General features: G+C 37.6%; 1 protein-coding gene across 1 annotated transcript; it reads right to left on the minus strand.

The window, feature by feature from the left end:
- Nucleotides 1-1,022: 1,022 nt before the first annotated feature.
- On the minus strand, nt 1,023-19,131 carry LOC306884599 (brorin-like; the record flags this gene model as incomplete). Its single annotated transcript, XM_079440597.1, has 3 exons — nt 1,023-1,174; nt 15,398-15,527; nt 18,463-19,131. 3 exons carry the CDS (start codon nt 19,129-19,131, stop codon nt 1,023-1,025), a joined length of 951 nt encoding a protein of 316 aa, XP_079296723.1.
- Nucleotides 19,132-25,407: the final 6,276 nt, after the last annotated feature.

The following is a 25,407-nucleotide window of genomic DNA, read 5'->3' on the forward strand; positions in this document are numbered from 1 at the left end:
TCTAAATGAACTGACACGGCTAAATTTAACCATCAAGTTATTGGACCGGCCACTCGATCGGACACTCCTCCTGGTTCAATACTCCTTATGAAATCTGTGCCATTTTTCATGTTTTTACTTGACATTTCAAGCATGGCCCTTTGTTTAAAAATGGTAACTAACCTCAGTCGACCTCAGTCGACCTCACAGCAGCATCTAAATCACATACAAGTGTGCACAGTGTAACAATTTATTTGAAACATGAAAACATGTACACATAGAAACACGTCTTAGCAAACGGACCTCAGATAAGAGCACAATAAAGACTTAACATAAATCTGCAAGCAGCTTTTTTTCCGTTTTTGATTTCCTTGAATGGAATCCATTCTACTCTGCTGACTATCCTGACGTTGTGTTAGATGTTCTGTGTCACTCCTGACAGTCTTTGACGAAACATTTCCTCCAGACACATTGACAGCTGTAGGTGCGTTATACATTCTAATAAGACGGATTGAAGTCGATCCGGTATTAAAACGTTACAGCATATCAAAATACAGTGGCTATAAAAAATATCATTTCACTGTAAATCAGATATCTGAATCCAATCATAATCGTTGAACCAGCACATACATAAATAAATATCCTTTATATGGGTTATAAATCTCAATATAAACTTGAAGTATTAATATAGTTGAATTCGACCCCATGCCTAAGACTATACACGTAACTCTAACGTATGAATCGCATCACTCGTCATGACTCCATGCCAACTCAGAGGCTCTGTGGTAGCGAGAGGAAAGTAGCGTTTCACACTCTGGCCCTTGGTCTTGTTCCCAGGTTAATTGACCCGTCTGCTGCATGCTACAGGACACTCTGATTTCATAGTCATGAACGGTCACAAATGACCGACGGATGTCGTGATGCCGGTGTCTTGGCTGCGTGTGAGGCTCAGGGCTGCCGTGCTGAGCCCATTACGGACCACAGCTGGGACGGGTGATCAAGATCTCCGCAGCTGTCCGGGTGAAGGCTGAGGGTCTCGAGCCTTAGCTCGGCTGGCACTCGTTCTTGCTGCAGGTGGCCTGCCGCTCGATACGCCAGGTGCCCTCCTCGTAGGTGCAGTAGCAGATGGTACATTCATCGATCTTAACCTCTCGGCCGGCCGGGATCACCGCTGTGTCCGCGTAGCAGTTTGGCCCTGTGCACAGATGGGAGAGGTTGCATCAAACTGTGAGAAAGCCTGTTGAGATCTGCCAACACAACTGCAAGCCCTGGTTTTGAGTGGCAGTAACTGTCACGGATCAAGCTGAAATTATGTCAACTGGCCTCATGTAAGTTTTATGATGTTTTCAAGTTAGCAGTCAATCTAAGCACAATACTATGACCCGAGACAGTTATTTTTTTGCATGTACGAGGCCGCAGACCAACAAAGAAATTATGAATTAAATATTTAAGAGGCAAATGATTTTTCAGTTGATAAATTACAAAATCGCTCGACAGAGACACTTCAGTTCATTCTGCTACAGCTGTGACAAAGGTATAATATCTAGGGTGTTATTATAATTGTATTTAGTATAAATATGCTCAATTGAATCATAATATTTGTGCCGTATAAACATCAAAAGTCAAATGTTGTTTTGATTATGATGACAATGTCACCCCCCACCCCCAAAAAAACTTTACATACAGTTGATCCAACTGTATATTTGGACATTATTTTAAACAATAACCAATAATTTATTTTTTTAAGCTTTTAAAAATTTGCAAAATATTCAATTTTTTTAAGAACACCATTGTTAATTTATTCAACAAAATGTTGCCGTGAAACAGTCATGATTTTTGGTCCATTTAGAATCGGACTTGAAAAATGACTCACTTGTGAACTCAGTAACAGCTCTAAATGATTCAATCTGTTTTATGAATCTTTATAAATAACTCATATCAAGCAGTCACTTCATAAGAGTCATTTTTCATTGTTATTCAACACTGGTATGCACAAGATCATATCTGATTAATTAAAAATAAGACAATAAAGAGATATGCTACCTAGGTGCAGCTTCCAACTAATGATTCTTGGTTAATTTTGAACTGGACATGGAAAATGTCAGGCAGTTCAGAGAGGGAGCCACTTGTAAACCCAGTAACAGCTCTAAATGATTCAGTGAATCTGATTCAAACTGTTAACTGATGAATCTGTAATTTAAAATTATTACAAACAACCAGTTCATAAGAGTAATTTCTTCATCGGCATTCAACACTGGTGTGCATAAGATCGTATCTGATTAATAACAAATAAAAAAAAAAGCCAATAGAGAGATATGCTACCTAGATGGTGCTTCTGTTTAATGATTCTTGGTTCATTTTGAATCGGCCATTAAAAATGCTTGGCAGTTCAGTGAGGGAGCTACTTGTAATCTCAGTACCAGCTCTAAATGATTCACTGAATCTGATTCAAACTGTTGAATCTGTTATTTCAAATGATTCATTACAAACAACCTGTACATACGAGTCATTTTTCATTGACATTCAACACAGGTATGCACAAGATAGTCTCTGACAAATCTGAATATGGATGCACACAAAGCTTTCCCACTTGTCACCAATTGGGAATAGATAATAAATTATTCTTGCACATTTTCCGGCCGCATTTGTGACAATTTTAGTTGCAGTGTGGATCCCTGATGCAGCTCACTTCATTGAGGCAGGGACATTTCGTCTTGGCATCTTGAAAGCATTCCTTACTGAACCCACAGATGGCAATCAGTCTTTATCACAATGGTGTTAAATGTTTCATAGGACAATAGTACCTCTAAAGATGTTTACACTGTAGAGCACAGTTCAATATCAGGCCTTCCATAAAACATGACTGTATCATAACTTCATAGAGGAGTAATTGCTGAGCTCTCGGTGCACCATAAACATTTATCAAGCCGCAAGTGCAGACTCAAATCTTTAGTGTGCTAATCTATAAAGCTCTTCCACTGCATACATTTTTAACTACTCTTATGCAAGTGCTCTTTCAAAATGTAAAACATTTATACAAATGTATGTGTTTAAACTTGAATCCAGCTATAATGCTTTTTGAGTAAAGCTGGTTTCTGCAAATAGCTATCGATGAAACCAACACACTGGCAAACAGAATTAAAAAAGACATGGTATAAAACAAACAAGAGTATTCAAAGCCATGGTACAGTGGCTTGTGCACGTGCATGTGACACACAGAAAGCAGTTGTGTTCATGCGGAATGCATCCCATGTTAGTTTCCTGTCTGGTCTTAACTGTCTTATTATTACTGTAAAGGCAAAAATACCATGAACAAAAGCAAAAAAGAAAACATCCAACTACAGCCAGTGGATGATAGATTGGCACTTCTATGCCACATCATGCACTGGACCATGCAGGTCTAAAATGACTCATCAGGACAAACACTAAATGACTTGTCACATTCAGAGGCATACGTTATCTAGAAAAAGAGAATTTGTCATGACAAACTCAGACACTGGCTAGACAAAACCTTGCTTGAAATGTTTGAATAGTTTAAAGCTTAAATAAATGTATGGATGGAAGGCTTTTCACTACAGGACAATCAAGTCTGATCAATTCGAAAAAAAATAAAGCCTATACTGTGCTGAGTTTGGTGAACACAGCTTGAAAGCTCTAGAAGGAATTAATGGCATTTTACACAGTACACGATGGGCAGCAAGCTTGGCATTTATTTGCCTTATAAATGATTAGGGGTGTGAAACAGTGTATGATACTGCTTCAGCCCCATGCTAGAATATGTAAATATTGCATCCTGTGCTGCATGTAAATGATAGCTAATAAAGCTAAAGGTGAAGTTTATGTCAAAATACATTCTCTTAACCTAGTTTATTGTTCATTGGCTTCTGTAAGTAGGACATGCATGGGTTTATCTCCCCCAAAAGTGTAAAAAAGCCTCGCAGGAACCATCTAAACATTTAGAGCGATCCGCTCATATCTGTCAATCTCTTTCCAGCTCAGCCAGTAGTGAGAGTTAGGGGCATGGTAGCAAGCTGAACAGAAGGAATTCAGATTCTGACAATAGAATTTTTGACATAGAATATATTTTGGCATAGAAGACTTGCCAAAATATGCAGAGACAGACAAAGGAGTAAAACAAGAGTAAACATTAGCACTTTTGAGATTTGGGTTTCAATAGAGATAGCAAAATTGCCAAGGTTCTTCTTGAGCAAAACTTATGTTTTTTTTTCTAAAAAAATGTTTTTCTTCATAGAACAGAACACAAACTAAAAAGTCTTGAATTTAGTTGGTCTTGAATTTAGTCATAAAAGTCTTTTTTAAAAGTTAATGCCAAGCCCCGTTGGGTGTGAACATTTGCTGCATTTACTCTCATTCACTACTCCCTATTATAGTGATTGGCACTATATAGAAAATCAAGGAATAGATTTTGTACATATATGGCTATTCTGCTGGGAACTACTGTACATATAAGAGCTAAATGCATTATTAGTACGCAGCAGCCATGAAAAGATGAAAAATATGATCATGTGCAGTATGCACACCAGCAGGATACTTGCGAATGAGCTTGGAAAGCTCCGGCTGCCTCCATTCCATTGATAATAAACCGAGAACATGCTGTGTAAAATGGCTTTTTATAGTCAGAATTTTTCAATGGAAGTTATAGTATTCTTCAGCTATGAGAAACTGCCGGAACAGGCTACAGGACTATGCTGAATTTGGTGGATGTAGTTAGGTTTAGAATTTAAATTTTAAGTTTCAGGTTAGAAAAAAAACTCAAAAAGATAATAATGGCTTTGTCAAGCTGACAAAATTAATACAAAAACTATGCCATTAAAGAGAAATGCTACCTATAGGCGCAGCTTCATTTACATCCCTCAAATAAGGATGAATTGGTATTCAGCCTCTAAAAGACATTATCATAGAAGATGGAAGACTACATAAAAAGAATGCGGGCACATCAATCATCTTGAATATTTGGCCAATGCTGTCAAGACGTCATCCAATCCATATTTATAATCATTTCAGAGCAAACACTTCGTATTCCTGCCCCCAAATATCAACACTGTGGAAGTAAAAGCAGCTGATTCATCACAATGGGTTATATTTCAGATCACCCTATGACTCTGTACTATATGTGTGTTAATACTGCTGCCATGTATGTTTAACAGTTGCATAACAGAACATGATTATGTATTGTCGCATTATATGTGATCATTGGTACACAGAGAGAGGGGGTAGAGAAAGTTGAAAAAGGAGGACGAAGAGGATCGGGAGGAAGATAAATGTGTTGGGTACACAGCAACAAACAAAACAGCAGTAGAGCAGTATGCATGCTGCATTTTTGGCAGTGGAGAGGAGTGTTTAATCACGCTGAGCAGACCCTTATCATCGCCGCCTATCAAAGCGCTGCTGTAGAGGCTAAATTCAAGAGAGAGCACCATTAAAGACTTTGGTCCATTCAGAGATGAATTGCATTCCCCATGGTACAGTGCTAATTGAGATAAAAAGCAAAGGAGAAGGAAAGGAAAGCTTGGATCCTGAAAATGACATGATCTTTTAAAGCTCATTAGAGCTGATGCTCTCTCAAAGAGCCGGGATCATAGCTCACACTGTTCTGAGAATAAGTAAAAAGGAAAGCCCTCTAATGCAATTCTTTAGTACGTATGCTGTATGCATTATAAATGTCACTAAATTTACTTACTTTTGTGGAAATGATGGCTGGGCTGGGATGGATAGAGAAGGTGTATGCAGATTTGCAGGGGTATATTTTATTCTGGAAGTGCCAGCGGATGGACTTCACTAAAACATTAATGAACGATTTCAACATTCTCATAATAAGTCACACACAATGCCGTGGACCAGGGTAGTGTTGCACCAGCCGTTTGTTAGTTCTTACTTAAAATGGAACATAAAGTACACACAAGGGGCTTAGTAACTACTTTATTTGATTGCACCATTTATTCTTAAGAAAGAACAGCTAGCAAGTCATACGATCTCTGTAAAATAATGCAAAGTAGAATAATGATGTTCACCCTCAGTGATCCAATAACTGTCAAATATGTGAGAAGAATGTAGTGAATTTCAGTTTATTCTTAATTATCAGTACAGTATATCCCTGATCCTTGAACTTCTTTTGCCTAAAAAAAAAAATGTTAAAAAAAAATATTTTACCATTGAAATATGGTGCTGGTTATTTATGTATAGCCTCTATTTATAATAGCTTATACTGACGATATAATATGGGTGATATAAAGACAATATTGACACAAAATGCACCAAAAAGTTCTCTCCATACTGAAAATGAAAATTCGCTCACCCTCAGACCATCCAAGACGTAGATGAGTTGTTAAGGACATTATTATAACTTATGGGCAGGTATTTTGGCCAGAAGCAATGGGTTAAATTTAAAATGTCTTGAGGTTTGAGTTTCTCACAGACATGCAGCTGTTCACTTCACAAGATGATAATTGATTGACTGGAGTCATTTGTGTATTACTTGTGGATAGTGCTGGGCAATATACTGGATCAAACAGTAAACTGGTTTGAATAAAACACACAGTATGAATAAAAAAAATAAAAATAAATTAAAACGGCTTACAAACTGGCATACATGGCTAAGCAACATAGACAGTGTTGTGAACTGAGTGGGGATCCCTATTACCTGCATACACTTCTAATGGTTGGAGAACTTGTAGAATTATAATACACAACTAATTCTTTAACTGGGCATAAACTGTAAACGGCCGTTAACAGGGCGTGAAATATGAAAAGGGGCGGCGTTTCTGTATGGCAGAGTATGGCAGTTGCCATAGTCAGGTGTGCCGTGAAAAATTATCCAAACATCATATCTCTATTATAATTCGTTATTATTATTTTAAATCAGAGTGTTTTAAAAATGTTTAACCAATGATAAGCATTAAAAAGAGCTTGTCAGTAAAACTTCGTAATGCCATTGGATCATCTCTCAGCAAAACTTTGTAACTTCACCCCGCCTGCATTCAGACTGATGCGCCACGCACAACCTGGAGGAGACAGATCTCCGCTTTTTCGCAATGAAAGGGTAATTAAATAATTGATGTTTGAATAGTACAGTGTTTTCTTTACTCAAACACTATGTCTGTAAAGGTTAATGTTTTTGTGTGCTTGAAAAACAGAGAAGAAGTAGGGTTTGCCATCTAGCCAAAATACTTTTGTATGTTTTAAATATCCTGTGCATAAGTGCTTAATTTGAGATTTTGACCAAGTGTATTAAACAACAAGAAAAACCAAGTGCCCATATAGCTACAATAAACATCATATAACCTGTAAAAGTTGATGAAAGCATAATGCGATGCATTTGCTGCTTCAGATAACAGTTACAGCCGTTCTAATGACAGACAAAACACTCAATCTCCGTCATTTGCTGGTCAAAAACCTTGTTAACTCCATTTGAACTTGAATTTCATATAATGTTAAGTGCATTAAGTTCACACTGATCAGTAAAGTCTGATACAGTGTTGTTTAATTATAGATTTTTTTCAGAATTTGTTTTTAATTTTTTTTATCTAACATCCATTAATGCATATTACGTAGTATTTAAAAGCACAGCGCAGCTTTCTTTAAAGCGGTAACCAAGGAAATGCTGTATTGCTGCTGTTCCATAAGCCCCACCTGCTGTCAGAGAGTGAATTTGCGCTCTTTTTCAGCCCATCTGCTGTTCGTTTTGTGCAGATATATATTTTATGTAGTATAGTTTCTCAAAGCTAAGGTCAGACCATTCTGTTTTTGCTTCAGATTTACATCAACTGTTCATGCTACATATAGCATGTTTGTTTGGATCGTGATTAAAATGCATGATTCTGCAACTGTTTTATGCATTCTGATGGCACAGGCAGGGGGAAAAAACATGATAAATCATGAAACAGTAAGAATCCTAAAAAAAAAAAAAAACATGAGACAGATTTTCGTTTAAACCGACCAGCACTACATTTGGATTATTGTGATGTTTTTATCAGCTGTTTGGGCTGACGGTGCCCATTCACTGCAGAGAATCCGTTGGTCAGCAAGTAATGCTACATTTCTCCAAATCTGTTCCAAATCTTAGATGGCATGTGGGTGAGTAAATTGTCATCAATTGTTTTTTTTTTCAAATTTTAAAACATTTATTTATCATGATTGATTTTATTAGACATACACAACACAGACCAATGTACACAGAGCACTGCTGTTTAGGTCGGGTTAGAGTTGAAGAGCCACTAACCAAGTTATTTATTCACATAATGTTCTCTCTCTTAATATGTAAATGAGTGTCAATGTCAACATTGCCATGTCTAAAGAATTGAAGTATAATGCAATTAAGTCAGTTTGCTATTTCATTCCAATCACTACTCCTTCTGTAAATATTTAGTTTATATAGAATTCAACATTTCAAGTTTAATACAATTAAACTTGCAATACAAAAATATTTTATTAGTGTGTATGCTGTTACTTTGCATCAAATCAAAGCTTAGCTGTAACTTGCACACAGCTAGTACAACCGGCCCCAGGAATCTTTCTAATTTGTTGAGCTTTCATGTATGAGAAAGATGCCTTTAACATAAATGCATGGCATTTTGATTTCAGACATCTGTTAAATACATTCTCCTATCTGTGCGGTTTGCTTTTCAAATCCTGTTCTCCTACTTTCCTGCATCTCCCGGGCATAAAAGACTGGAAAAATAGTGTTTCAGGAGAATGTACAGAGAGCTGGAGGTGCTGTGCATATAAAATCACTGTCCTCTACTTCTCTCCTTCAGTATCGCAGAGAATCAAGCCCCATTACAAACGGATAAAACCATCAGCGCAACAAATCCAGGTGAACATATTTCTCCAGAGGAAGAAAGAAAAAGAAGTATTTGAGATGAGCTGAGGCCTGAAAATGATTTCTAGGGCCTCTCTTAAGCCCCCATGAATATTTCTCCTTCCATTTTTTTCTTTCTTTTTTGGGGGGGAAAATGCAAGTGATCCCTTTTACCCCCCAGCAACATGGATTTTCAGGGCTTCTGGCTCATGCTCAAAATGTTTATTGCAACCTCCTCAGATTAGCAGTGACCCCACTGTCTGAGCCTTTCTAGAAGAGGGCTTGTTTCCCTGTACGTTGCCAAGGCAATGGCCCACATGAGAGGAGGTTGACAAAAAGGAAAGGGCTGCAGGGAAATAAAAAGCATCTCTTCCTGTTTGTAACACATGATGATGTTTTATTAACAAGGTTCGGGAGGAGCGCGTCAGATACTTAGCCTAATTAACACAGGAGGTTCGCACTCAAGTTAATCAATGTACGGCTATAAATACAGCTGACATACCTCTGTTCGTCTGACGGATAATCAGCATCCCTCCACCACCCCTTCTCCATTCTAGAGTTCTCGCCACACCATGGGGGGGTACTCTGGGTTCGGGCCATTCCTGAGCCCGGAGCCCTTCCCCAGGACAGCACGCCAACTACGCATTACTATACTTGCCAAATACGCATTACCTTACTCGTGCTAAATATATGTAAGTGTGAACTCATGAACGAGGTATTAGTAGATATTTTGATTCACTTCAGTGACTCTCTTTTGAGTTCCCTAAAAAGATTAGTTCAAATTCATTCACTGATTTGTTCACAGATTCTTTCATCTGGTTAAATCCATATACCAGTTGTTAGCATAATTTTACAATGCATGGTCATTGATCATTTATTTATTCAAATAAATTTAGCTTTCTGTCTTTGCTGTGAATGCAACTAATTCACATTCGCAACTAAATGAAAATGACCACCTTGTAACATGTCACAGTTTTAACTTTTATTCAAAATTCTTTCAGGTTGGAGTGATTAGCAATGACTGGTGGGTAAATTTCCTTCTCCACTGCCTTCGGAGGGCACTTAAAGGGATAATTCCCCTAAAAATTAAAATTCTGTCATTAATTACTCACCCTCATGTCGTTCCAAATCCACAAGACCTTTGATCATCTTCAGAACACAAATTAAGATATTTTTAATGAAATCAAGAGCTGTCTGACCCTGCATAGACAGCAATGTAACTGAAAAGTTTAAGGCCCAGAAAGGTAGTAAGGACATTGTTAAAATAGTCCATGTGACATCAGTGGTTCAATCATAATTTCATGAAGCAACAAGATGAATAAAGTCATTATTTTTGTTTTCTTTGCACACAAAAAGTATTCCCGTAACTTCATCCAAAATATCTTAATTTGTCTTCTGAAAATGAACGATGGTCTTAAGGTTTTGGAACGACATGAGGGTAAGTAATTAATGACAGAATTTAACATTTTTTTGGTGAACTATCCCTTTAAGGTCAAAGACAACACACCTACGATGACTCGTTCAGTGCCGATTTGAGTCATTCCATGAGCCTTTGAAAGAAGGAAAACTGTTATGCTTTTTAAAAGGAGATACTTCAGCGAATGAAAAAATATTCATTGTCATAGCCAGTACATGAAAGTAAAAGAGAACTATTTGTTTATTTTAAAGATTTGCTCACTTGTTTGTTCAAAAACACTGATTCATTCACAGCACCCAGGCAGTTATGTGTAGCTTTATAGTGACTAATTGCATGTGGTTAAAGATTATATGGCCAGTTGATGCTGTTTTAATCATCACACAAAAATTCCTGATAAAAGCACATTTATCCTTACCTAAAAGAGGGTCTTGTATCTTTGGGAGTTTGTGATATTGGTGCAGCTTTCTCTATAAATCTTAAAGCAACTAAAAGCACTCAAAAGAATCACTCAATGCCAAGTTTCTTATTTACTGACAGTCCCTCAGTGAGAGAAAAGAACGCGGGAGTGCTATGACTGAATCGGGATGTTTTTTTCACCCCGTTCTTTTTGAGTCCCAGCATTGCAGCTCCTCACAGATGTTCTTTGATATTCATGAGCAACTGCCTGGGGTGGATATTAGCAATAGCGTTCATTTTCATCTCCCCCATGGCACTTCCTCAAGTGTCTCCCAGCATACTCCTCCAACAACAGACCCAGGCAGCGCTCTGCACGGGAACATAATTCTTCATTCAGTAGCTAAGAAAGAGGTGCTTACCTCTGCTCTTCATGAGCAACAAATAGAGATATCAGCCCTCGTGACTGCTTTATGCACCCTTTATGCTTTTCACGTGTTAACAACCGCTTAAAATTAATGAAACTGTGGCTAATAGGATGAAATGTGCACCACGGCCTTGAAGATGTAGGTGGCCTTTCACTGTTTGCTGCATTTTCTGCAAAGCTGCTGATGCTGGCCACAGATGAATCAGCTCAATGATGAGGCGTTCTAATGACCGAACAAATTACAAGCATTTACATCTTTTGAATTGTGTGCTTTCTGTGACCTGAGCTAAAATAGTCAGAGGTGGAGGCTTTTGTAGCCCCTGCTGGGTATGCCGTGGTGAGCATGAACCGAGCACAAGATTATGATTATGAGAGAAATGCTTGCAACCCATTTAGAAATCGATTCTCCTCACTGCTTCCCCATTCAGTGTCAAGTCTGCCAACCAAAATGAAGACGACAGCCCCCATTTCTACTGCAGCTATTATCATTTCATCCCTTAGACACCACATTTTTCTCAAAGGGCCGGTCTTTCATACAAAGGAGCACTAAATCAGATGGTAATTGACTCTTAATGGTACCAATTAAATAATCATTCTCCTTCTGATTTATTGGACATGTCACTTACACAGAAAGTTGAAAAAGTTTTGTTTTGAGCAAGGGGTCAAGTTTTAGCTGGTTAGAAATTCTCCTTTAGCCCCTGCTTGTAGATACATTAACTGATGCTAAGAAGCAAATTTTTTTTCAACTTAAATAGCACTAATATTTCAGCATTTTTTGTGTCCTTGAAGGGTTCTTAATAGTGTAAATTCGATTTATATCTGTTACTTTTGATGTCAAAGCTTATGATAGTTTCTAGTGAACAGCCCATCCACCCAACCATTAAAATTTGTGGTCAGTAAGATGTTTAAAAGGCATCACTTATGTTCACCAAGACTGCATGCAAAGCTGAATGTTCAGCAGCCATTACTTCAGTCTTCGATGTTACATGATCCTTCAGAAATCATTCTAATATGCTGATTTCTGATTTCTTCTTATGATCAAGGTTGAAAACAGTTGTGCTGCTTAATATTTTTGTGGAAACCTGTGATAAATTTCATGATTCTTTGATAAATAGAATGTTCAAAAGAACAGCATTTATTAAAAATATAATTTTTGTAACATTATAAAAATATTTACTGCTACTTTTGATTAATTAGCTTTACTGTATTAAGTGCTTTACGTGTGCGTTACGTTAATCTTACTGACCCCAAACTTTTTAATGTCTGTCTGTAAATCCTCAGTTTACATTTGATTAGTTTAAAAAAAAAAAAATCAAACAAGCCCTAATTCAAAGCTAGACTTTATAATCATTAATTTTCTAGTCAAAACTTACAATTATGTCATTTTTGCTCCAGAGTGATAAATCATGACATTTCTGGCTCAAATGTCTGGCCCTTCAGAAGTGACTCTATCCCCGATATGAAATCATGTACTTCCAATGGGTCCAGTGTCAGTCGTTAAAAAATTCCAAAGGCCTCCTCGGTGTTCTCCTGTCAAATGCTAAGTTTGTGTATGTGATTATTATCCTCATCAGATGCCATGTTAGAACTAGCTGTCACAGCCGGCACCCATTCCGGTGTCACCGCGCAAAGCTTTGAAGTCTTACTTTTTGAAGAGTGCAAATCTCATGGGGTCAGAGCATCTGGCTGCTTCTTGCACTGCATCTGTGCAGGAGTCTTTGTAGCTCAGACATTCGCAGCAAAAGCCTCAGAGGTGCCACCCATTGCACTTGCATCTCTCTGTGATCCACCCCCACAAGACATGCGGAGGAACCACAGGAAACACAAACAGAGTATCAGAGTGATTTTATCTATCGAAACAATTCTGAGATGAAATCAAATCACAGACTACCTGGCAAGCGCGACTAAGCCAGGTATTACAGCACGCCATGAAATCACTAGGCAGCTGTAATCTTGTACGTTGAGCAAAAATGTTTCCAATCCATCATAAAACCATACAGCTTGACTGCTTGAGTGTGCACATACATTTGTAAAACTGTTTGAATTCACCACGGCACGACTTGATGAAACTGGCCTGCTTTTGTTCCTTGGATTCCATCTCACAGCCAAACGCCAACTGAGATATTGGATCAGGGAGTCTTGGCAGCATCTCAGCAAATGCCAAGATGATTCATTTAAACATGTGTGCTCTTTAAAATAATTGCCCCACATCACCCTTCCCCCCATTGTCCACACTACGCTGAGAGTTTAGCTGCCGAGTCAGAGATCCATTTACCAAGTCATCATTTCTTTTCTGCTGAAGGAGGCAGCGTGGCTGCCGGTGCCATATTAGATCAGGATCCATGCGTACACAAGAAGCAAGTCTTGGACATGCTGTCTAAAAGCATCTCAAACAGCTCTATATAACCCACACTGATTCAGAAAACTTCTCCCAAGACATTGTAATGTGTTCCAATCACAGAACACTCACACACTAACCCGAGGTCACCGCTTTTCTTTCCTCCCCCCGCCTGAAAAACAGTCCTCTGGCCAAAAAGAGAACAACAGAACGCACAAGGCAAACAAAAGGTCTGTTCAGAAACCTAGTGAGTTGCCTCGCTGTCTGCTGTCTACATAGGCAGCATCTCAATTGTCATCACATAAATAGCATTACTCATTCGACTTTCAATTGATTTAATTAACACATGCTGCTACAGTATATTAACAGCACAATACTACAATGAAATAATTCATTTTACATGTACGAGGTCACTGTGCTATTAAAAACATCCTGTAAGTTTCAGAACTCAAAACTTTCTCGTTAGTCTGAAAACAGCTTATATTGAAGCCAATCTGACAAAAAATAGAGCGTTCCGATGAGGGGGGTTAAAACAGGACAGAAAGCAGTCTATTACTTCTAAATGATGATGTTTTTTTTATGTAAAAAGCTTGATAACATTATAAGTGGACCTCAGAGAACAGTACAAAATAAAAAAAACAAAGGCAGTTCATGAGCCTTTAAAGCATTTGGTACACAATGTTATAGAACAATGTTAATTTATACATACTCATACATAATTATGTTTTTGCTTTTTTTTATGTATAAATTAACGTTAGCTCATGTATTATGAATGATCAATACAATGATCAATACTATACAAAACTACCATTTAAAAGTTTTGAGTCAGTGATTATTTTTTTTTGTATTCAACAAGTATGTATAAAATCATAAGTGGGAGTAAAGACAAATTATTCAAAAATTATTTCAAATAAATGCTGTTCTTCTGAACTTTCTATTCATCAAATAATCATGGTTTCCTCAAAAATATTAAGCAGCACAAACAATAAGTAACAATTAATTAGTAATAATATTTCACACTATTACTGATTTTACAGTATCAAATAAATACAGCCTAAATACAGCCAAAAACACTGTACCAACCAACCAATTGTTGTTCATTATTAGTTGTTCATGATAGTCAATACATGAAATAATATAAAAAAATCATATTTATTTCAAAAAAGTGTAACCATTTTATAAATAACTTTTCCATACCGAATGAACATTTTGAAAAAAAACTATACACGTATACAAAAAAGTATACACGTAATGCACTGCCTAAGAATTCATCCAAAAGAAGGTATCTCAGATTCCTCGTGGAACGACCTTCTTGTCTGGAGCGCGCTGAACATCTCTTAAAATGCTGCTTCTGTAGGCAGCTCACTAGATTTTGTAACAGAGCAAAAAAAGGCTGCCGTGCAAGGGTGCTTTTCATGTAGAATGGCTTTGAAAATACTTCCGTCTCTGCAGCGGGCGCTTTGACGAGGGAGTACATTTATGTACCTTATACTTCTGTATTTGCAGCCAAATAGAGGAAAAAAAACATGTGTAAAAGTTTAATCATCTGTGCCCTAGAGCTGGAGAAAGCAGACTGCAACAAAAAAAAACACCTGCCTGTGCTAATCACCTCACCTCCTGGAAACAAGCAGAGCAGCTTTGCAGGTTCATTAGTGCTATTGCTGTCTGAATAATGCATGCCGGCAACTATCTTAAACAAAGGCCTGCAGACAAATATGATCTCCTTGGGTTTGCATCACCTCACTGAAGTAAACTGGCTATTATAGAACAATAAGATGGATGCACACGTAGGCCATACGAGAGGTGGTGAGATCTGCGGCTCTGTGCATGCTTTCTGTGAATTTTCTTCATGGTATGGTAATTGAGTGAAGTGGACAGAAGTCTCAGTGGTCATTTTACAGAAGCGATTCTAACCTACCTCTCTCTCGCTCCTGGGGGTTCTGCGGTTCAAGGGATGGTGGTTTGAGAGGTATGAGGTGGAATAATAGAGAAAGAGAGGAAGGCTGGAAGAACACAACCACTTACCGCTCTTACACACCGGGCAGCACTGGTCAGGCTCATATTTCGGATCAACACACTCGGTCTGCGGGCAAGCTGACACCGAACACAGAACCTCTCCACTGGGCTCACAACGGCACTTCTCGCATGGAGACACCTGGAAACACAGGCAGACGAGAAACAAAACCTTCTGTAGCAACCTTCGGTATACTATTACAATCATCAGAGGAAGAACAAGAGCTCTGATTTGTGGCGTGCTTCTTTGAGGAAACTGATGAGTGTTCAGTTTAATTGAAGAGCACGCTCAAACAATCCTGCCAATCACAGCACTTGGAGTATATTAACAATGCATCACCTAATTCCTTCTGGCATTTCCTCTGGCATTGCTCATCTCCCTTCCTTTCTTTCCATATTTATGTCCATGGGGAACTCGTGAGGTGTGCCTTACGCTCCAGTCCATTATGAATGAATATCAATACCTGTCTACTTTTTTGAGTGATTCTTCAACTACAGGCACTTTTTGGTCCAGAGGGTTGATTTTCATTAACCCTTATTGTTAATGTCAGTTTAATGAACTGATGTCAACTAATTATTGTAATTATTTGACCTTATTGTAAAGTGTTACTAATGATTTATATATATACAATTTTACATACTTTATGACTGTCCCTCAGCTGCAGCATTTTTTCATCACGAACAACAAATTTGCCACTAATAATTTACCCAGCATAAGAAGAAGCCTTCAAAATCCAGGTAAATAACACTTGTCTACAGAATATTTGGTAACACTTCACTTAAAGCCTTTATGTATAATGCATTATAAATGGTTGTTAAAAGGTATAATGCATCATAATTATTCATAATATGTTTTGTAACACATTATATCTTGTTATAAATATTTAAATTGAATTTAAAATGCATAGTGTAACAATGAATTGATAAGTGATATCGGGGCTGCATCCGAAAACTGAAAAATGCTGCCATCAGAGGACACAGTCCAAGGTAGGTAGGCATCAAGGCACATGCAAATCCAAAGTTAGCTTCAATTCCTGTCTTATGAGATACCTTCATCTGATCGATTTTTGAAGGCAGGCAGAATAGATGTATCTTTCACTGCCTTTGATATCCAGCAATCATGTGCATTCCATTTAGTACTATAGTAATTAAATATTTGTTTAGTTTTCGCCAAAACTCATTCTATTCTGTTGTGGATCATTAAACCATTACGCTACCTGCAAAGTCATTGTCTGATAAGGTAGCAAGGCAGAAAGTCAGCTGCCTAGGTTTACGGATGCAGCCAATATATTAACTGTGGTTACAGTTATTCACAAGATTGTACAATGCATTATAAGGTGCATTACAAGGCATAATTAATGCATTAAAACTACTTTTATTATGCATTATACATAAAGGCTTTAAGTAAAGTGTTACTGAATATTTTTAACAATTGCATTCTGTCAAAGTATGCAAAAAATCTGGAAGTATTTTTAGATATCTGCATTCACGATACATAAAATGTTAGCTACAAAATTAGCCTTAGTAGGGTAAACATTCTGCCATTTTATTCCATTAATTTTTAAAATGTCATTTCCTCCACCATCATTTTCATGAATGGTGATTTCAGATGTGGTGGAAATTATGGTTCAGGGAATTTTGATGCGATTCATACACGTTTGGACATTGTTAGAAGACAAATTAAATCAAGTAGCAAATTCAAAAAGTGTTTAATTTTTAAAAATCCACTGGACCCAAAGTGCCCATAGTTGAAGAAACAGCCACATGCAATTTATGAAGCTGAGCCAAACTGTATTCATGTGATAAATTCAGAGTCTTTCTGTCACAGAGTGGATTTCTCAAGCATTCATGTGACTCCACAGATGTCTCCGAAAATCACATACTGCATATATGAACAAACGATCAGTTTTGCTCACTGCTTCTTCTCTGCTTTCAAACATAAAATACAAAAGACTTTTCTGGCATTAGCATTTCTGTAAAAATAACCTTCTGCACACAGTATCTCCTGAGACAATCTTCAACGAATCAAACAGAGGACAATGTGTCACCTCCAATTGTGATGGAAAATAAAATAAAAATTCACAGGGGGTTTCTAAAATTGAAAAGTTCAACAGAGGCGAGCACAGATTCATTCGGCAGCTCCCCCCTGAGAGGCTCACATTCTGGGATTAAACAGATATGATACCGGGACTCATTTTGTTCTGCCGAGGGTTTAATTGTTACCTTTGCAGTCTGCATATGCATTAGGAGCGGCTGAGCAGAACCAATAAATTCAGTGCTTGGTCATTACCACTCTTTGTGAAAAGAGCTTGTGCTGACTTCTGCATTAATAAATCTCACTGCTCGCCATAAAGCTCAGGTGTTTTGGATAAGGACTCCAATGACACAGGAGGAGGAACCAATGAAAATTAAATCAAGAGCATAAGCTGTAGAAGCAGCTAATGGCTTTGACTACACTGTGGGGCGAGACACGCAGTTCAAAAAGAATCATTTGTGCACCTGCTGCTAACTCTGAAACTGATGACATGCGTTTTTCACTAAAGGCAAAATTAGAGAGCATCATAATAGGGCCTTACAGGGAAAAAAGGCCTGTCGTCTTATCTTACATAACAGCCTAAGCAAGATAAGTCACCATTAGTTTAGCATAATAATTGAACTCTTCACACTTTCAGAGCAGAAAATGCAGTAAAAATAATATTTTATCTTGTTGCAAGCCTCCTCCCTGGGGAAAGACTGGGGCTGAGGAAGAGTGATGGATTAAAAATGGAAAAAAATGTGCAATTTTGAAATCTCATTTTTGGCTCACTGGAATCAATATATAATCAAGACATGATGTGCACACATTAGATTTCTTCAACTGGACAGAAAACTCCACTGGACCACAAAAATTCAATTCCACTCAATAATGAACAGAGATTCATAGGAGTAAAGATCTAAATGCAAGGACTTCACATAATCTGCCATAAAATAAAGGTCACTCTGGCACTCCTGACACTGTTGAATACAGATAAAAGAGAGGAATAAACCTAGTTAAAGCTGGCATATAGATAATGAAGCACTTAATGTGTTGGGCTAACCTTAAACTCCTCCAGAGAGGAGTAGATCTTTCCTCGAAATTCACAGTAGTTTTTCTTCTCTTTGCACTGCGGGCAGCACTGGCTGGTGTCGACGCGCAGGCAACGAGGGTGAAGTTTTGGACACTCTGGTTGGGCACACAGAGGACCCTCATCTGTGCACAAGCATGGGCAGGTGGAGGGTCCCGGGGTGAATTTCTCCCCAATGGCGAACACAAACCCCGTTTCATCCATGCAGCCTTTCCCCCTATAATCGGGGTACGCATACTCATCGATCGCATCCAGAGAGGCGTTGGCCTCTTCCGTTGGCACCTCTTCGGTTTGCTTGAGCGATTCTTGCTCACCCCAGGCTTCGAGGGTCTTGCCTTGCAGTTTGGACCCTCGTCTCAATGAACTCAAGTTGGGTCTGGTCCTGCTAGAATTGGATTTGTTCCCACCCTTGATCCCCTCCAGTTCAAGATTACTCAGCTCCTCCAGACGCTGCTTTGCACCGGGGCTCAGCATGCCCTCCTTGGCCTGGGTCAGAACGCGCTCCAAGCGCTCTTTCTCCCCACCCTCTGGCACCGACACAATGGGATTGCCCCGTGCGCTCGTATACAAGAGCCAGCTAACAAAGATAAGTCCTGTTGTCATGGCAGCTGAGTGAAGCATCTTGCTCCTCTCCACCAGCATAAAATGACGGGACTGCACCTGGACTCACATTACAATCCTCAAATCACAGGTAGAGTCTAGTACAGCAGAAGCATGGTCACATCTGTAAAAGAAACAAACTGCAGAGTTCAGCACCATGGACAGGGGCAATGCAAATTATTATAGTGCATTCAGTTCCTCCTGGGAAGTATTGTATTTATGAGTTTGGAAGTTGTAATTATGACATGTCACTTTGGTTGGATCACTACGGTACCATATTGATTTAATATGATGTGTTATTTTTATGTTTTTATTTGATTTATGAAGCTGCTGCTAATTGAATTGCTATATGTCCTATTGTAATTGTACAAAAACATCATATTTTGTACAAACATATTTTCAATAAATTTACAGTATTCAATACAGATGCTGCACCCTTTGCATTTGACATATTTTCTCAATGACATGACAATCCCCAAATTCAAAATTGTGGGCTTAAAGAAAGCTCAGAGTTTTACACATGTAATAACAAATTTGTGGTTTTTTTCATGGTCGTCCAACTCATAAATACAATTTTTCAGACACCACTTGAATGCATCATCAGTCAGAGAAGGTGGCTACAGCAGCTATTAAACAACTGACCCAAAATCAATTCTCTTAAAGGAACACTCCACTTTTTTTGGAAATAGGCTCATTTTACAACTCCCCAACAGTTAAACAGTTGTGTTTTACCATTTTTTAATCCATTCAGCCAATCTCCGGGTCGGGCAGTAGCACTTTTAGCGTAGCTTAGCATAGATCATTGAATCGGATTAGACCATTAGCATCTCGCTCAAAAATGACTAAAGAGTTTCGATAATTTTCCTATTTAAAGCTGAAAGGAAAATGAAAAGCTGCGATTTTCTAGGCTGATATGGCTAGGAACTATACTCTCATTCCAGCGTAATAATCAAGGAACTTTGCTGCTGTACCATGGGTGCAGCAGGCGCAATGATATTACGCAGCACCTGAAAGTAGTCCCCAGCTATATCATAACTAGTTACGTAGCTGGGGACTACTTTCAGGCGCTGCGTAATATCACTGTGCCTGCTGCTGCAGAAAATCTCAACTTTTCATTTTCCGTCGGTCTTAGTGCACGATGTAACTACAGAAGAATCAAGTTTTAAATAGGAAAATTATCGAAACTCTTTAGTAATTTTTGATGACCAAATGCTAATGGTCTAATCCGATTAAATTATTTATGATAAACTAAGCTAAAAGTGCTACCGCCAGACACAGAGATTGGCTGAATGGATTCAAAAACGGTAAAACTCAACTGTTTATCTCTAGGGGAGTTGTAAAATGAGCCTATTTCCAAAAAAAGTGGAGTGTTCCTTTAAGGAGTGCAACACTAGAAACAGTGATCTCCTTTAAAAAACACTTCAATGATTCTTCAGTCAAGTTGCAATCGTGCAGGCTGCAACTGATTCTGTGCTTCTGTAGATTTCATGAAAATATAATACGGAAATGGTATTTAATGGTATTTAGTTTTGTTTCATTTAACCAAAGTTGAACAGAATATAAAGCAGACTGAAATAATAGCTACTAATTTTTACTAACTAATGAGCATAATCATTCACTGATTGCAATAAATTGACCAAATTTGAATAAGCCATGTTGAATTTGCAAGCATTGCCTGTTTAAATGTTCCTTTTGCTCACGATCCAGTTTCCAACAATAGTTTTGTGGTTCAGACCCATTTACTGTCCTCTAGAGCAGGGGTAGGCAACGTCGGTCCTGGAGTGCCGATGTCCTTCAGAGTTTAGCTCCAACCCTGAAAAAAAAACCTCACCTGCCTGTAGCCCTATTAATCCTGAAGACCTTGATTAGCGTGTTCAGCTGTGTTTGATTAGGGTTGGAGCTAAACTCTGCAGGACATCGGCACTCCAGGACCGACGTTGCCTACCCCTGCTCTAGAGTATGAGTAATCATGATTGCATTGTGTGACTGTTTAAATTTCTGTAGTTTTTGATTATTATTATTATTATTTTCTTATTATTTTTATTTTATTTTATTTTATTTATTTGTCATGTTTAGTAATCTGTTGCCAGGACAGATTTGTTTCACTAATGAACATTTATTTGATTGTTACCCTTGTCATGTTTCATGTAGCAAGTGTCGTCATCTGTGAGGTCTTTAATGTATTAAATTAATGCTTTTTTATTTTATGAGTGTTTGAGTGGTGAATGTTTATGTGATGTGGTCAACAGACAACAAAGACGTTGCTCTTAGTCACTCATACATTTCTCATCAATAAATGAGATGGATAATATATGTAAAATATAAAGAAATCATCAGTTATGTAATCTAAATAAATTATTGTTACAATTACAAACTGTTATTTAGTACTAAAATGACTGATATTTCTTTTCGTTCCAATTAACTGTATTTGTTTAACTCAATTAATTGTTTTATTTGATCTATTTGCAGAATTCCTCACATTTAAAAAGCTGATTTGATTGATACTGAATTCTAAACAGATTTATATGTAATTTGTTGCCATAATTTTAAGTAAATGTAATGTAGACTGTACAGAAAATAACCAAAAATATATATAATTAATTAAATCATTTCTTTTCTCTTTTTTTTTTTCTTTTTTTTGAGGAGATATACAAGTTTCCCATGCTGGAAAAGTGTGAAGGCTGACTGCCTCGGGTGTAATCACACATAGCGACAGCAATCTTCCAATCGCACCTCCACGCATCAATTTTCACGGGGGTGATGGACACAAAAGTAAATTGCCTCAAGGGAACTTGAGTCACAAGCACTTCAATAACTCCTCTATTCTCCGTCCAGCTAAGCGCAATCAATTCACTTCAATTGAATCTGTTAAATGACACGAAGAGGTTAATCGTGAAATAGATTTAGATGGGGAGAAAAAGGGATTGGTGGAAAAAATATTTAAGCAACATCACACAAGTATGATTGCTGTTGTGCTGAATAATTATGCTATAGGCACAGGGATGCAGGTTATCACAGCTATGTTAATATTAAAGTGACAATGAAACGGAAGTAGCGACAGATATTTTCTTATGTCTTATGATGTACATCCGAGTGTAGCGGACTATCAAAAAAACAAACAAATAAAGTAAGGCGGGGACTTGATTCTATCGCCAGTTCTTGATTGGATGTTGAAATGTGGGCATCCCACTCAAAAGTAGAGGTAGATGCATACGAGCTTGCATGGCGAAATGATTGTTGATTCCACTGTAAGGAAGAATAATAAAGTGCAGTAAACGGTAAAACTGTTAGCACTACAAACCAGTTTGTTCATAATTAAGATAATACATTAAAATAATATGGTTAAGAGACACACCAGACTGCAATATCAAGCAGCAAAACCAGCTGTTTTACAGCTAAAAATAGCTGGAAGCCAATGACACCAGAAGCCAGACACATTCATTTTTTTCATTGCATCAACTTTAACAGCCTGTCTGAACCACAGAAATTAATCTTATACTACATTTGCATTGTGTTTATACAGTTCTACAATTCAGTTCAGCCTATACACTTATAAGTAATTAAAATCAATTAACTCACGTTTTAGTCCAAAAAAAAAAAAAGGCTATGGTAGTGCGAAGGTCGTCAACCTTAATGATACAAATAGTGAAACGTCCCAGTTCTTTTATACGACGCTCGGCCAAGCATTTTAAAAGAACGAAACGGTACAATTGTGTTGCTTTTAAACAACCAACAGCTTAATGAGGGAAAAATTCGAGGAGGGAAAAAGCTCAGTGGTAAAATATGGCATCAAACAAGATGCACAATAACTCATTAAATGTGAAACGCTCAATTTCTGTTTTCAAACTAACTGTTAATCTAAACTCGCATTTAAGCATAAAAAGCCATGCATGTCGCCATCTCAACTCCAGCCCCTGCGCGCTGTGGAGCCTGTTGATGCAATGCACAGGTGCTCTTCACAGCATCATTCACATCCACTCCAAAATCACATCTTCAGCCTCACTTTTAAACATAGAAAGTGTGACATCTCTGGTGCAAAATCACTTTAATAGCTGAGGCAATCAATTGGAGTTGAAGCTGAGATGAGAAAAAGAGGCGTAGATAATGATGCGACACAAAGCAGATACAAAACCACAGTCTGCGCTGTAACAGATGCTATTATCCTTAATATTCACATCACCCACTTAAGTTAATCAACGTAACGTAACCCAAAGAAAAAGCCTTTACTGAAACCAAACATAGCGAGTAGTTACATCCATATCTTACTAAACTCTGCGCGCGTGATTATCAGTTCTGTTCATACTGGGCACGTTTACGCGCATCGCTCATGCAGAACAGACTCTTCTTAAACGTTTAACTGTAACTTTACAATGCCATTTAGAGGCGTTCAACCAGACTAGACGTCCATACCTGCATCTTTCCGTCGGTGTCACACAGTTGATATCGAGGCTCGTTCATCAGGCTCCACATCACCTCACAACTGCACTCAGAGAATAGGACATTTAGTTTTTATGGTGCCACTAACGAGGACGTCAGGGCTGTTAATGTCTCCTCAGCTCTTGCCGGGGAACTGAAAGAAAGGAGTGGACTCTTCAGCATCAGTGACAAAAAAAAAAAAAAAAAAAAACATAAACCGGCAGACTTACGTCACATGGTGAGGAGTTTAATGAAAATAGCGGGTCACCTTTCTGACCACCAGGTGGCACATTCCCTTACTGGACTCTCACAATTCACTGTGTGATTAATCATTCGCTCACGTTGTTTTGACAGAGCCTATCCATTCTCAGATCCGTCTTGAGATGTGCGATGAGCGTCTGTTTTCCAGATTGCTGTGCTGGCCTTGATCTCGAGATTCTGAGGACAAAGAGACATTTGAATGTGCAGGTATAAAACTGATGAAAATGCACAAGGATTGAACTTTTCTGCCACCATTTGTATTGAATGTAGTTGATTTATTCAGTAATGAATAGTGAAATCAGAACACACACACACACACACACACATATGGAGTTTTTATGTGTTTTTGATGATATTTGTTCAGCCTTTATCATAACTCTACACTTTGATATTCACATAGTAAGTTCCTAGACTTCTGTTGTTTGTGTATCTGCTTATAATGACTGTAGACTAACCTATCAAATAAATTTTTTTTAGAATAAACCAATTATATTATTGATTAATTATTATATTATATTAATCTAATTATTTATTATTTTAAGTAATTACTGAAGTTATTTTATTTCTGAATTTTTTAACCTTTATTTTACCAGGAAAAGCACATTGAGATTACAAATCTCTTTTACAAGAGCATCCTGGCCAAGATTGTCAATAACACAAAACTCACGTGGGTCTAGCAAATAGCATCCATCAATGCACACAAACAGAAATAAAATAACAAATAACAATAAAAAGGAACCAATACTTAGCTAAATCAAACAAAGAAATGTTTTACACTACCATTCAAAATTTTCGGGTCAGTAAGTTTTTTTTATTTTAATATCATTAATATTATTTATTTATTTAATTCAGCAAGGATGCCATAAATTGAGCAGCAAATCAGCATATTAGAATGATTTCTGAAGAATTATGTAGCACTGAAGACTGGAGTAATGATGCTGAAAATTCAGCTTTGAATCACAGAAATAAATTACATTTTAAAATATATTAAAATAGAAAGCAGTTATTTTAAACTGTAATATTATTTCACAAAATTTCTGTTTTAACTGTATTTTTTGATTTAAAAAAAATGCTGCATTTGTGACTATCAAAAAACATTTTACTGACCCCAACCTTTTGAACCGTATCTAACTTCAGTGCATAATTTTATCCCCAAACTATAGCTAAGAAGACACACACACACATATTTATTAGTTATCGAAATGAGAACATAGAGTTCTGTTTTGTGTATAACATTAATAATATGGACCACAAACTAACCCTAAACTAAAACCCTAAAATCCTTTTATATTCTTAGGATTCTTAAAAAAAATTACATTTTAATTTATGAATAGTTTTTTCCAAATGGGAATGTCCCCAAAAGGATGCTGTCACATTTAGCCAACTTCTGGGGGCAGTTTTGTAAACACATACACACAGAACGGCAGTGGTGCTTGAGGCCAGATGATTATGTCCTTCATATCCATCACAGGCCTGCATTAATATAATTGATTATTCAGGGTTGGTCGAAGCCATTTCCATCATCATCTTTTGATGGGGTGAGAGGGGAAAATCATTAATTCAACATTACCAAAGAGGCAGGGATAAATGTCCACAACACTACATTTCACAACAGAGCACAAGCTGCTGGCACCACGACCC

This window comes from Barbus barbus, assembly GCF_936440315.1.
Source record: "Barbus barbus genome assembly, chromosome: 18".
NCBI classification, from domain to species: Eukaryota; Metazoa; Chordata; class Actinopteri; order Cypriniformes; family Cyprinidae; genus Barbus; species Barbus barbus.